Raw genomic sequence first — 13,171 nt, forward strand, 5'->3', positions numbered from 1 at the left:
ATAACTAATGGTTAGTTATATTACTGCTTCATTACCTGCAATTTATCATTCCATCTGTGAGCGCAGACCCTCCATAAGCACCGTAGGTGTGGAGAAGTAAGACAGTATCTGGGGTGGAGGGTATGACCTTTGTAACCTGAAACTAGCAAGACAGGGGACTGTAATATGAACATAGTACTGTATGTGTGTAATGCATGAGTGAGCATGTGTATGCATTTGGTTTCCATGCCAAAGAGATTGCACTTTATTTAAAAGTAAAAAAGTAATGAGTTCTTATTAGTTGGACTTGGGTATGATATTCATGTTGTTTGACCTTGACGTGATGTGTTGTAGACGATTATTGTGTGACTTTGTTAGATGGAGAGAGTTATTAGCAGATAAATGGGCAGTGGAGGGCAGGTGTATAGCGTCCACACCACACATGGGCAACATACGGCCCGGGGGCCGGACCAGGCCCTTTCACCATCTTAATCCGGCCCGCCAAGTCCTCAAAGAAAAACAAAATGACCCCCACCAAGAATGTACATTCTAAAAGGCTGCCGTATGTTAATGGTTTTTAGAAAAAAATATTGAACTAGACTCCAATTAATAGTAATTCATATTTACCATTTGAATACTATACCTACCTGCATTCCTCCATCCGTATGTACTCAAATGTTTTATGTTTATAATGTAACGGTGAAACAGTCAACCTTGAGTCCATATTTATAACCTAATGCAATGTGTTTGATCAGTGACCTATGGAGTGGTGCATATCAGATAAGATGCTGTATACATTTATAGGCTCATTTAAAAGTTGAAACGGCATTGACGTGGATTGTTTTATGCAAGTCATCTTGTTATTGTAAGGCCAGAGTACACCAGAGTGATGCAGTACAGCTGTAAAAAGAAAAAAAGAAAATGTCTTAACAGAACAATTTCCAGTTACAACATTTTGTAACTGAAAATGATTGTTGAGATTAGAAAGCAAGTACCTCATTGTAAAGTAGTCTGGCATGTCTACCAAATCCATGCAGTTTTAACATAATTCAGCACAATACTGTATATGGGTTTCAAGTGTCAATTCAATTGTACAATGTGTGGCCCCTCACTCACTTTATGGAAGTCAGTATGGCCCCCTGGAAAGAAATCTTGCCCACCCCTGGTCCACGCCATACATCGTATGTATATATTGTATGTGCACACAGTCACATTAGTGTATGCACATGTGCTCAAGTTATTGCAATGCTCAAAGTAAACAGAACACGCCTCAGTGGATCGCCCCTCTGAAGTCTGGAGACAAGAGAGAAGCTTTGGCAGAAACAGAGAGAGAGAAGGCGGGGGGCATTCCTAACATAACCCTTAGTTGTTTCATGCTCTGCAGAGCCTGGACAATAGGAAGAGTATTCACCTACCCATACAGCTTATCAACTCACCCATTTTGCGGGGCAAAAGTTGGAGATTCTCAGGTTATACTGAACTCAGGTTATTTTAATTAATTAATGTTTTGTTATTTTATGGAGTTGGGTTAAATCTAGTTGAAAATGAATTGCAGCACAATAATGCATACATAATACGACGACTACACATTATGATTCTGATAAATAATACATTCAGTTTAAGTAATATGGCCCTCAATGTCTGTGTAGCCCAGCAGGGTTCAGAGGGTGGACTCTGACACTATTATGGGTCCAGAATAGATATTGTACTGTAAGGCATTGCACTGTAAGGCACTTAGGATAAAATCCAAATAGCATTATGTAGGGTAGCCTAAATTGGTGTCAATGTATTGATCATCTTAATGTGTGGTGTGATGTCGGGCCACTCCCACTGACACACTGACACACTAATAAACTCTTAACATGCTGTGAACAAACCAGCTCGCCCAGCCCATACCCACGCTCCCATTTTCTCAATGCCCTTCTCTCTCTCTCTGTCTCTGGTTCTCTCTGCTTGTCTCTCTCTCTCTCTGATGCTTTTGTGTCTCCAATCCATCTCTATGGTAAATGGTGCATTTATATTGTGCTTTTATCCAAAACGCTTTACATTGATTGTGCCATTAACCCATTCACACACACATGGCGGAGGAAACCATGCAAGGCACCAACCTGCTCATCGGGAGTAATTAGGGGTTCAGCGTCTTGCTCAAAGACATTTCGACACTAACTCTAGGGGAGCGCCCCAGCCCGGAATCGAACCTTGCGGTTTTCCAGTTCACTCTACCCGGCCACTCTACCCCTGAGCCACTGCCGCCCTATATCTGTAACACACAAACAGACACACTCCCTCTTTCCTATCAGCCTCTCAGTGTGCAATCTGAAAAAGTAGTTGTGAACCTGAGCAAACAGGTTGCCAGTGACCCAGTGGCATATTTGGCTTGACAAAAAAACAATTCTTATGAAAGAAGCTATTTGGCCTACAGAGCAGGCATGGTAGATGACACTTTCATCAAGATATACCAGGCAGGCAGTGTCATATGCCAGGGGAATCATACTTCGACCACACCTGGGGAGAAAGTAGGTCATTCACACCAAACTCTTAGAATCAGGGAAACGGCTTTGAAGAGAGGAGCAGTGGAAATCGAGACAGGCTGAGTATCTTATTGAGTTAGTCATCTGTAATTTAATGTTGGTAATGAAAGTCATATGCAACGAGTCACGACTGCCAGCAAAGCAGAGGATAGAAATTGGTCAAAGGGTAATTTTAGTAGGGCAACATCTTAGGTTATTGTGTAGTGGGAACCTCTTTGTGGGTCTGCACATAATAATGGTTTGCAAGCACATGTTAGAGGCCAATCGAATAACAGCTAATAGGCTAATCACTGATAACAGGTGGAGCACTTGAAGTACCTCTTTCACCCTGCACAACAAACTGACTTTTAATGAACACTCCATGGGCTGATATGCTGTCAACACGTTCATCATTCATAAACCGCACACACTCCACCACCTATTACTCCTATAACACAGCATAATAGAACCCATCCTGTGTGGCCAAATCTATTTGTATTTACTCACTCTCTGTCACGAATATCCTGAAAAACTATCTTACACAGCCTCGACCATTATTGGCCTATACTGTAGCATGCACACCATCACAGACCTGACTCAAAAGCAGTCATACGCAAAGCCAAAACCATCTGGTTGCAGGTACAGGACATTGAGATGCAATAGGGCATGCTGCTTTGGGATCAGATCCCCACCAGGGAAACTCGACCAAAGTATGATATAAGAGCAAAATGGCTAGCGTATGAATATGGCATTTCAGTCGCTTGATTCACCTCAAATTCACCAAAAATATTTTTTTTTCTACCTATGTGTTTGTTTTGTTTCTTGTGCTGTGTTTCAGTGTATCTGTGTGTTTTTATCTGTATTGTGTACTGACTATCTGAAGTCAATAAACCTATTTTATATCTCTTTCTTCTGTTCTCGTAACTCTGTTGACTCTGCTAACTTGAATTCATATTCTTATCTCTTCCCTTGTCTGCTCAGAAAAAATCCCAGGAAGTCAACATGAGCGCCCTCTCCACAGACAAGAAGCCACTCGTGGATTACGGTGTTCAGATCCGTTTCATCAAGGACCTCCATGACACAGGTGGGGGGTACCCTGAAAAGTCCAGAGGAGGCAACAATGCCACTCCCCCTTCAAATAAGTATGGAGTCGCCGTACGAGTTCAGGGCATCTCTGGGCAGCCCTACGTGGTCCTAAAAGATGGAGAGAAAGGAGACTCCTACGGGGTTCAGCTGAAGACCCAGGCCCATTCTCCAACCACCTCCTGCTCAGGACCCCCATCCCCCTACAACAGCCTTCCAAAAGGCTGGCAAAGATCAGACCCCACAAACCCTTATGCCTCCACTCGAAGCATGGGCAGCTCCCCTGTCTCTCCGCAAGAGAACGAGGTCGCGGATGCCTTCAGAAGCCCGTTCAAAAGACCCCCTGGGGACGGCCAGGCAGGTAGTCATGGAGAGGGTGAGCCTGAGGCCGTGAAAAAAACGCAGACAGAGAGGATGATGGGCGAGCTCCGGCCCAAGTCAGCAACCAATGGTGTGGAGAGAAAGGACAGAGGCTGGGCCAATGGGGAGGAGCTTAATGAGGCGGGACTGAAACCGGTCAATTTAAATGGGTTTGGGTCCAGAGGGCTCAAGCAGAATGGCGCTGGGCCCACTGGCTCACTTGGAAGGTACAGTGGGAAAAAAATGAGCTTGGATTCTTTCGTGGAGTCTTTCCCAGAGCCTCCTCCTCCGGTGTTAGTTGAGGAAGAGCCCGTTCCAGCAATAGACACAGACTCATTGGCTCCAATCAACAAGCTCATCAACAAGTTCAACAGCAGCACTCCAGGCAGCGCTCCGCAGCAAACCAGGGGCCGTGCTGGTGCAAGGCAGCGGCTCAGGTTTGAAGAACGCAGGCGTTCCAGAAGCCTGGATGCTCGAAAGGACAATCGACCTGAAGTCTCTCCTCCCTCTCCCACTCCAAACCCCTACGCTGCTCCTCTCTCACAGTTCTCCTCCCCGTCTTCGTCCAGTTCCATGACATCATCTGCCCCGCAAAGCAGTAGTCTGGGAAAGAGCCCTGCTTCTGTTGCCAAGGTGACAACACATACTGCCCCCAAGCTGAGCAACCAGTCACCAGGGAACTTTGTTGCCAAGGACACCCCTCCCGCTATACCAAAAAAACCAGTAGGTATCATAATATTCACAGGCAGGTTGTGTCATTTTCTTCCATTTGGCTGAGCTAATTAGTCTGTAAGCGTTCAAAGTAGCTAAGCTGACTGTCCAGATATTTGTTGTCTCTTTAAAGGAGTTTCCTGCAGTTCCGAGGAACCAGAATCAAAGTGCTGATGTCAGAGATGGGGAGGAAGCACAAGCCAAACAAGCGATCTACAACATCCTCAAATTGGGGTAACTGAGGCTACAAAACACAAAAAAAGCTCACTTGACTAGCTACAGTTACATTGATCTCATTAAAGACTATAGCTACAGTTACATTGATCTCATTAAAAACACTGTGTCCTTCATAATACTTATTCTTCAGCACCAGTGAAAGTGATGCATCCATCAAAAGAAAGGTCAACCTCGTCTATGAAACGACCCGCAGTGTCAAGGTATGATGTGACCCTTGTGTATTAGGCCTTTCTTTCAGATTAGAAGGAATAACATTTTGTTTAACATAGTGGTTATTCGTTCTGTGGAAGTAGTATTAGTGGGGATGGTAGTAGTGTAACATTTCTGCAGTTGTCTGACATAAAGAGTCAGTCAATCTAAGATCTATAAAAGCCCCAACTTGTAAGACAACAGCCTTTAGAGCAGGGGTCTTTTTTCAGGCCAAGGACCCCTAAAAGAGAGGGAGATGAAGCAGGGACCCCCTCTATATTGTATAAAATTGTTTAACTTGGCCTGCTCTTTTTTTCCCTCTACACCTATACCTCTTTGCCAAAAATAGCCGATCTACAAGCTCACAACGCCTCACAGCGCGAGGTGTTGTGAGCTTGTAGATCTGCTATTTTTGGCTAAAGTTCTCCTCAGAAAAAGGATGGTAGGGTTCAAGTGGTTAAGGTAAAAAAAATCATATCACACAAAGATTTGGTGGACCCCCTGTAGTAACTCTGAGGACCCCCTAGGGGTCCCGGACCCCCTGTTGAAGACCCCTGCTTTAGAGCACACCAAGCTGTAAAATTACCTTACAAGGTCATCATCAGTTTGAACTGGTAAATCATTCATCAGTGCAAATAGTTTTGCTGTTTTTAAGAGTATTTTCCACTATTAAATGGTTTGTGTGGTGAGGGTAACATCTTGGTTGGTAGTCTGCCCTCTTTTGTGAGGGTATAAAATGCTATTTCATCTATTCTTACTGTCTCCAAGGGTGCTCTTTTGGCAAGTCAAAAAAATGCAAAAATGAAATCAAGTGGCGTGCTGTGTATTTTATGGGTATTTTTTGGGCTCCATCCCAAAACCTTTATGCTCCTCTGACACCTAATTAGGGCACATTCCACTCTGGCTGTTATGATATTTGCACACGGCAGCCATTGAGCCTCCAACTTGTATGAATATACATCTGTTCCTGAGCTATCCATTTGGTTTCTTATCCTCTCATAATGGGCACATGCATGACAGCATATTGTACAGTATAAGCACTTCAGTATATGTATGATCCCTCGTTGCGTAACTGTTGTGTTTTTTACCATGCCTGCCTGCCTGCAAATCGTTCCCCCTCGCATGGTCTCTTGGCAACGCTGCACCTGCAGAGGAAAGCTGATTAGGGGCCAGTGTGTTAAGGACTCAGCCATTGAGATCCATCAATAATTGAGTTGGAGTGGAACCCTGCACTACCTGGGGGTTGGCCAGCCTGCCGGCCGGTGTGGCTCCATTTTCTGCACGGTCCTGTTTAAAAGGTGGCACCATGTCTTTCCATGTAACCATGGCACCCTGTACTTTCCACCATAGCTCATCGTTCTCGGCAGTAGCTCACTCATCCATTAGGATGGATCCATGGTGAACTATTTAACAGAATACAGACAGCATTGCAATAGCTTTTGGATTTCAAATAATTCCCCCCCTAGTTAATTAATCTCCCTGTTCAGGGACTAAACCAAATATAAATGCATAATGCAGATAAATGCATTATTCAATAAGACCGTAGTTATTTGTTATCACTTGGAAATGTTCAGTGCCAATACCAGTGTTGCTAAATCAAACTTGAAACCCATTATTTTTGCTTTGTCTACTTCTAGCATTATGTTGAGATATATCCAACTATTTGATTCTGAATACCCTTGCTCAGATTGTACCTTCAATAATAAGTAAAAGCCAATACCACAACATAGATGAAAGACTGACTGGCAGCAAAATGTGCTCAATCCACTCATTTATTAGTGTTAATTTAAGGTAATTGATGTAAAAACTCTATGAGTTAGACAAAGCTCAGGATGTGTTGATCCATGCCAAAGCCTAAGGCTTATGAAATGTGTGCAGTATCCAGATTAATTTAACTATGCATGTTTAACCAAATACACCCTAGCGTACCCTTTTCTGGGCCTGTTATAAAGGGGAATATTTGTTGACAATTGCAGGTCTACAAGCTCACAACGCCTCACGTTGTGAGCTTGTAGATGGGCTATTTTCTGCGAAGAGATTTGATGTAGAGGGAAAAAGGAGGCGGCCAAGTATAGAGCGCAGAGGGATCCAGTCAACCAAGAATATAGGGTGTAAGTGGTTAATGGCCTCTCAATTAATAATTTTGATTTGATTTATTTGTGCTTCAAAGTCTCTTTGGACCCAATGTGGTGTCAACAGAGTTCAAGTGTCTTTAATACGCTTGATATCTCTTCGCTATCTCTCTGAGCCTCAATGGTCTCTCTTGGATGGGTTACTGCAGTATTTAGTGCTGTAGTTTCTGGTAGTCAAGTCAGTGGTTGCACTGAAACGGGATAACATTTCCTCTTTAGTAACTTGCGAGAACCCATGCTGGTGTTTCAGGTTACCTAGGTTACCTGGAGCCAAGGCAGGTGGTCTATGTAATGTGTATTTGTAATTTGTAATTGCATACTTCAAGAGAAGTCTCATCGTCAGAAAACCTGATAGCCCTGCCCCCTGACATTTATCTAATTCAATAAATCAAACAATCAAAATGTCTAGGAGTTCATTACAAACCGCCAGTGTTCATTTGTCAAAACATCACGATCACCGAAGACTACTAGAAGTGTATGTCTATGATTCAAGACCATGAAAAGAGAGAACCGACATGCACATCCCCAACCCAAGTTTGGGCAGGTGCTGAGCGAACAGTATAGAGAAGAATAAATAAACGCTTGCACACTGAGGGCTCCAATGCGACCGATGCTTTATTGCATATAAAAAAAAAACGGTGGCGTTTCGAGCGCAAAGCTCTTCCTCAGACCTTGAAAATAGCAGATCTACGTCGCGTTGTGAGCTTGTAGATCGGCTATTTTCAAATAGCCTATGTATAAAATAGGGCTGAAGTGGTTAATGTATGTTTTATAATATAATGATTTATATCTGCAAAGTAACTAACTAGTAACTAAAGTTTTCAAATAATTGTAGTGGAGTAAAAGTACAATATTTGCCTCTGAGATGTAGTGGAGTAGAAGTAAAAGTACTGAAAAGTGGAAATGCAGTACTTGAGTAAATGTACTTAGTTACTTTCCACCACTGCATCTGTCGCATTGGAACCCTCAGTGTGCAAGCGTTTATTTATTATTTTCTATGATTCAAGACCAGGCATTGTTTGATATTTTACACAGCATCTAATTTGCATGAAACCATATATCGGCTCTGTATATCAGATAAGCTGTATGAACTAGCTCGTTAGAAGTGGGTCTCTAATTAATTAACGTAATGGAGTTAACTGATGCAATTTACTATTGATGCAATTTCCTTTTTGAAGGCTTCCAAAACAATAAAATTAGCTCTCCCATCTGCTCAATTATGTCACTTTCACTTCTGTTTGTCAGAACAGAGAGGATAAAGAGTCCCAGTATGTGATTATTTATGAGATCAGCATGAAATGGATCTATGCAAAATGTCTCTGTAATCTGTAACTGATGATAAGAAATGGAATGTTTGTCCCTGCGCACGTCACTCGTTCTGTCTGTCTTTTTCTTCCCTCTAGCTCTCTCTTTCTTTGCTCTGTAGAGCTGGAAGCAACCAATATGGCTCTCTCTCCCCTATCTTTCTCTATCTCTCTCTCTTTCTCCTCCTTTTCTCTGTTCTCTCTCTCTCTCTCTATCTGTTGTGCTCTATAAGGAGTGTGTAGGAGGACGATGAGAGGGGTTTCACTGGAAAGCTGTGCTTAGACTTTCTATTCATGGGTTGAGAACCTTGACAAACAGTGGGATGGGGCGGTGTGAGATGTTTTTGTACACCCTGTGTAAAATGTTCTGGCTGGCCCTTCTGCTGGTATGCTATCCAGACATTATAACTTGGGGCACATGAGCTGTTTTCGTTTCCGGAGGTAAATGTGGAACTTTTTGGAAGTTGGGATTTGTTTCCCTACAGTTTGATTGACAGTTTGTTCGAAATGTGAAAAAAAAAGTATATATTTCTGTCAACATGGCGAATAAAGTGAAAGAAGCATCACTCTGAAATATGGAATGAAAGGTGTCTGAACATAGGAAAAGATGTTATGTCTGTCTTTTCTCTGTCTCTCCCTCATCCTTGTGCGTGTGCGTGTGTGTGCGTGTGTGTGCGTGTGTGTGTGTGTGTGTAGAAGGCAGGATCTGATGGGAATCAAAAAGAGGAGGAGAGTTCGAATGAATACATTAAACTCCAGGAGAAGCTGAACCGCAACCTAATAGAGCTACAGCAGGCTCATGATGAGTAAGTGTGTGTGTGTTTGTATCTGCTAGAATTATAGTTTTAACCTGCTTTTGTCATTTGATGGGTGGGGTTTGTCATAGGACAATAACACGATAAAGCGCGTGGCCCATGATAAAGGTTCTCCAAGGAAAGTACAATCGAAGATAAAAGTGACTGTTATTGTGTCTGTGTATATCATATTTACTGTCGCACTTAAGCCCTATTTTCAAAAATAGCAGAAATAGTCAATCTTTATGCTTGCAATGTGTCACGGTTTGAGCTTGTAGATCTGCTATTTTTCCTATTCTTGAATTGTTTTGATGAAAAAAAAAAAAAAAAGATCATAATAATCTAATCTTTTGCAGATAGATTCTTTCAGTTGGATAATTGCGAGATGAATTGAAATCTTAATGATTGAATTGATTACTGATAGTTGGTTGGTGGAGTGTTCACTGTGTGTGTGTGTGTGTGTGTGTGTGTGTGTGTGTGTGTGTGTGTGTGTGTGTGTGTGTGTGTGTGTGTGTGTGTGTGTGTGTGTGTGTGTGTGTGTGTGTGTGTGCAGGCTGGCTGAGTTGCGTATGGCCAGGGAGGGGGCGGAGTCTCGCGTGCGCCAGCAAGAGGACCAGTTAGCCGGACTTCAGGAGGAACTGAGGAGAGTGTCAGAGAACTCGCCTCACACAGACTCACTACAGACGGTACTAAGACACACACACACACACACAACACTTGTGGATTTTACTGTGTATGCAGATGTAATAACACATGTGTGTTTACTTGTGTGAAGGCTGACTTCACACAGTAATATATGAACACATACACAAGTAAAGGTCAGTTTAAGTCAGTCTTCCACACAAAAACACACATATGTATGTACCAGCACAAACTCGGTACACAGAAAAGTCCAGTGGGCCCATAAGGGTCCATTTTTACACTTTCCTGAGTTATATTATCACTCTGGATTTCCTGTGCAAGCAAGCATACGTTCTGGTTTGGAAGAAAGCTAATTATCTAACAATTAAAAAACAATTAAATGCTCACTCCATAGCTTTACCATACCTCTGTCTGCATTCTATCTCTCTCTCTCTTTCTTTCTCTTTCCTTTCTCTCCTCCTGTCTCGTTCTCTCCCCTTTGCTCATCCTGTCTTTATCCCCCTCATTCCCCAACTTCCTCCTTTTCTCTCTCTTTCTCTCCCTTGCTCACTCTCTCCCTCGCTTCCGTTCTGTCTCGGCATGTCTCTCTCTCCACCTCATGTTTACCTCTTTCTCTTGCTCTCTGACCCCCCTCTCTCTCCATCCTTCTGGTCTTCTTCTTCTCCCTGATTTGTTTTATGTCTTCTCTCTCATCCTCTCACTTCCTCTTCCTGCAGGATGTGAGGTCGCTGGAGGCGGAGCTGGCCGAGGCGGCCGTGCTGCGCCAGCGCCAGGAGGAGACGCTGCGACAGCGAGAGCGAGAGCTGACCGCCCTGAAGGGGGCGCTGAAGGACGAGGTGGAGTGCCACGACCAGGAGGTGGAGGCCCTGAGGGAGCAGTACAGCGAAGACATGGAGAAGCTGAGGAAAACCATGGAGCAGGTGACCCAGGTAAGCTGCCTCCTCAAAAGAACGAGCCCACTAGATAATAATCATGGATATAATATAAGTAATACAATCTAATGTTGGGGACCTCAAGAGCCACATGGGAACGGCGTGGCCTCATATGGATCTCGGACTTCATGTGGCCAGCCTGCTGTGACGTCAGTTAGTCAGTCTATTACTTATGACTCTAAATCTGTGCAAGGTGCCCAATCCAAGCCCTATTGACTTCTATTGAATGTGGTGCTGATTGGTCCAGCTGTATGCAAGATTACCTGCGGACAAACGCACAGACAGCCAGAATGACCGACTTTCTAGCCTTGTACAGAGTCACTGTATAGTCACAACATGTGCAAGTACAATATTTGTGGAACTGATGACAGTGTATGCTCTGTTGTGAGCAACTAGGGGTGTTTACAGATTGAAGGCAGTTTGCCCTTGAGACACCTCAGGTGTTTTGCTTGTCCGCATCGGCACACATAGTCAGTTGCTGGGGTGATATTTATCATTCAGAATCCCTTTAACTCTGCTCAAACACCTGCTGTTGAATGAGTCCTGTAGGTAGGGGAGTGGTCCCCGTGGACCACGGTGACCTCCCTTCCCTAGCTACAGGGCGGGCCTCGGTGCACTCAGCTGACTGCACCACCTTCCGTGAGGGTGCTCTGAGTGGTAGCAAAGTAAAGAGATTTCAGGACCATCTCCGAGACCTTGAACCTTCTCAGAGGTGATACAGGTGTTGCCTAGTCTTCTTTGGCCACAGTCTTTGTGTGTATTTTTTTATGTCAAGTCCTCTGTGATGTGCACGCTCAGGTAAAGGAAGCTGCTCAGGATACTTTGTTTTGTCCTATCTATTGAATGTAATTTACAGTTTTTTTTGTTTGCTAACGGTATAAATTATTATTTCCTTATTTGTTTTATTCCTCATTTGCATTTTATTCAATACAATACCCAATTGTTATTATATGTAATTCTACAATAATAAAAGACAGAAGCAACAAGATGTTTGAAGGCTGAGAACATTGCCCACAGTTTATGCAAATAAATAATTGGTAGTTAAGACATATCATCATCAAGGTATCATGAATTGTTTGTTTCAGATTAGTTGTTTGGAGAAGATCATTTCAATTTCATTTGACACTGACAGGTCCTGTTTTACCAGTTAGTCAGTGTTCTTGTGGAGAACACTTTGGACACAGGACACAACTTATAAAGTGTGGAGTGTTTGCCAAATCCTTACAAGGAAGTGGTTGCATTTAACTCAAATGGCCTTTCTTCTGTGAAAGGCTATTGTTGTCAGGTTTCTAATCTTACACACACACACACACACACACACACACACACACACACACACACACACACACACACACACACACACACACACACACACACACACACACACACACACACACACACACACACACACACACACACACACACACACACACACACACACACCCTATGTGTTAACATCTTGTTGCATGCGTCAATAATGGCCATACATCACATAACTACAGGACTGATGCCTGGCTTGTGCCAAGAATGAAGATATTATAACGTTTGGCTACATTGCATAGTAGACCAATATGTTCAGTCAGAAACAGAAAAACAGCAAGAGGGGGAGAGACTTGCGTTACAGCAGCTTGGTTTACAGCAGGTAGGCTATTTAAGAGACCTGTAGAGCAGTGAACACTCGGAGCCCATATGGAGGAATAAATTGTAAGTCAGACTTTGGAGAAAGTGACAGTAGTGTCAGGGAAAAGTACTGAGTAGACTAGAAGGAGAAATAAGCAGTTGACAGTTCAAGGCAGTCTGTGGTAGAGGTTGACAGTTAGAGGCTAGAGGGCCATCAAAGTAGTTTGATTGACAAGCTCCAGCATGGGAAACCAAACATCTGCCACTCGTCCAAAGGGGAATCCTCCGCTGGGCTGGCCATGGGAAATATTAGGCTCCTGAGGTTCAGGCAGGGCAAGCGAACCGTTGTCTATGGCACAGTACATGGTACAGACACAGCTAAGCCAGATGGCCACCCTAGAGCCTGGTTCTGCCCAATCTGGGAATCCATTCGGTTAAAAAAAAAGAAAAAGAAAACCTTTTTCCCCCTTTGTTTTTGCCTCTGGGGGCACCACCTAATTTTTCATGTAGAAACAGGATTTGGTTTGTCTCCTCCCCTTTTGTAGTCCACTTCATCCTGGGTGCTTTTGTGTTTATTCCTACTAACAACAACACTACATGTTTAAGGCAGTGGTGCTGTCTGTCTTGAGAGATTAGGTTCTGCCTGAGTTTTTCCTTGTCACTGTCACAAAAAAAGTT

At 43.4% G+C, this 13,171-nt stretch overlaps 1 protein-coding gene across 4 annotated transcripts in view; it reads left to right on the forward strand.

Annotated features, from left to right (window-relative positions):
* cgnb (cingulin b) overlaps positions 1–13,171 on the forward strand; it is a 32,538-nt gene that overhangs the window by 3,814 nt on the left and 15,553 nt on the right. For all 4 annotated transcript variants that reach the window (XM_084079603.1, XM_084079601.1, XM_084079602.1 and 1 more), the window contains exons 2-7: positions 3,471–4,655; positions 4,777–4,877; positions 5,011–5,080; positions 9,202–9,311; positions 9,853–9,985; positions 10,658–10,870. In XM_084079603.1, coding sequence (XP_083935729.1) covers positions 3,492–4,655; positions 4,777–4,877; positions 5,011–5,080; positions 9,202–9,311; positions 9,853–9,985; positions 10,658–10,870 — 1,791 coding nt within the window. In that variant the 5' untranslated portion in view covers positions 3,471–3,491. The remainder of the gene's footprint in view (positions 1–3,470; positions 4,656–4,776; positions 4,878–5,010; positions 5,081–9,201; positions 9,312–9,852; positions 9,986–10,657; positions 10,871–13,171) is intronic.

The sequence above is a fragment of the Gymnoscopelus microlampas genome (assembly GCF_963454915.1).
Source record: "Gymnoscopelus microlampas genome assembly, chromosome: 15".
NCBI lineage: Eukaryota > Metazoa > Chordata > Actinopteri > Myctophiformes > Myctophidae > Gymnoscopelus > Gymnoscopelus microlampas.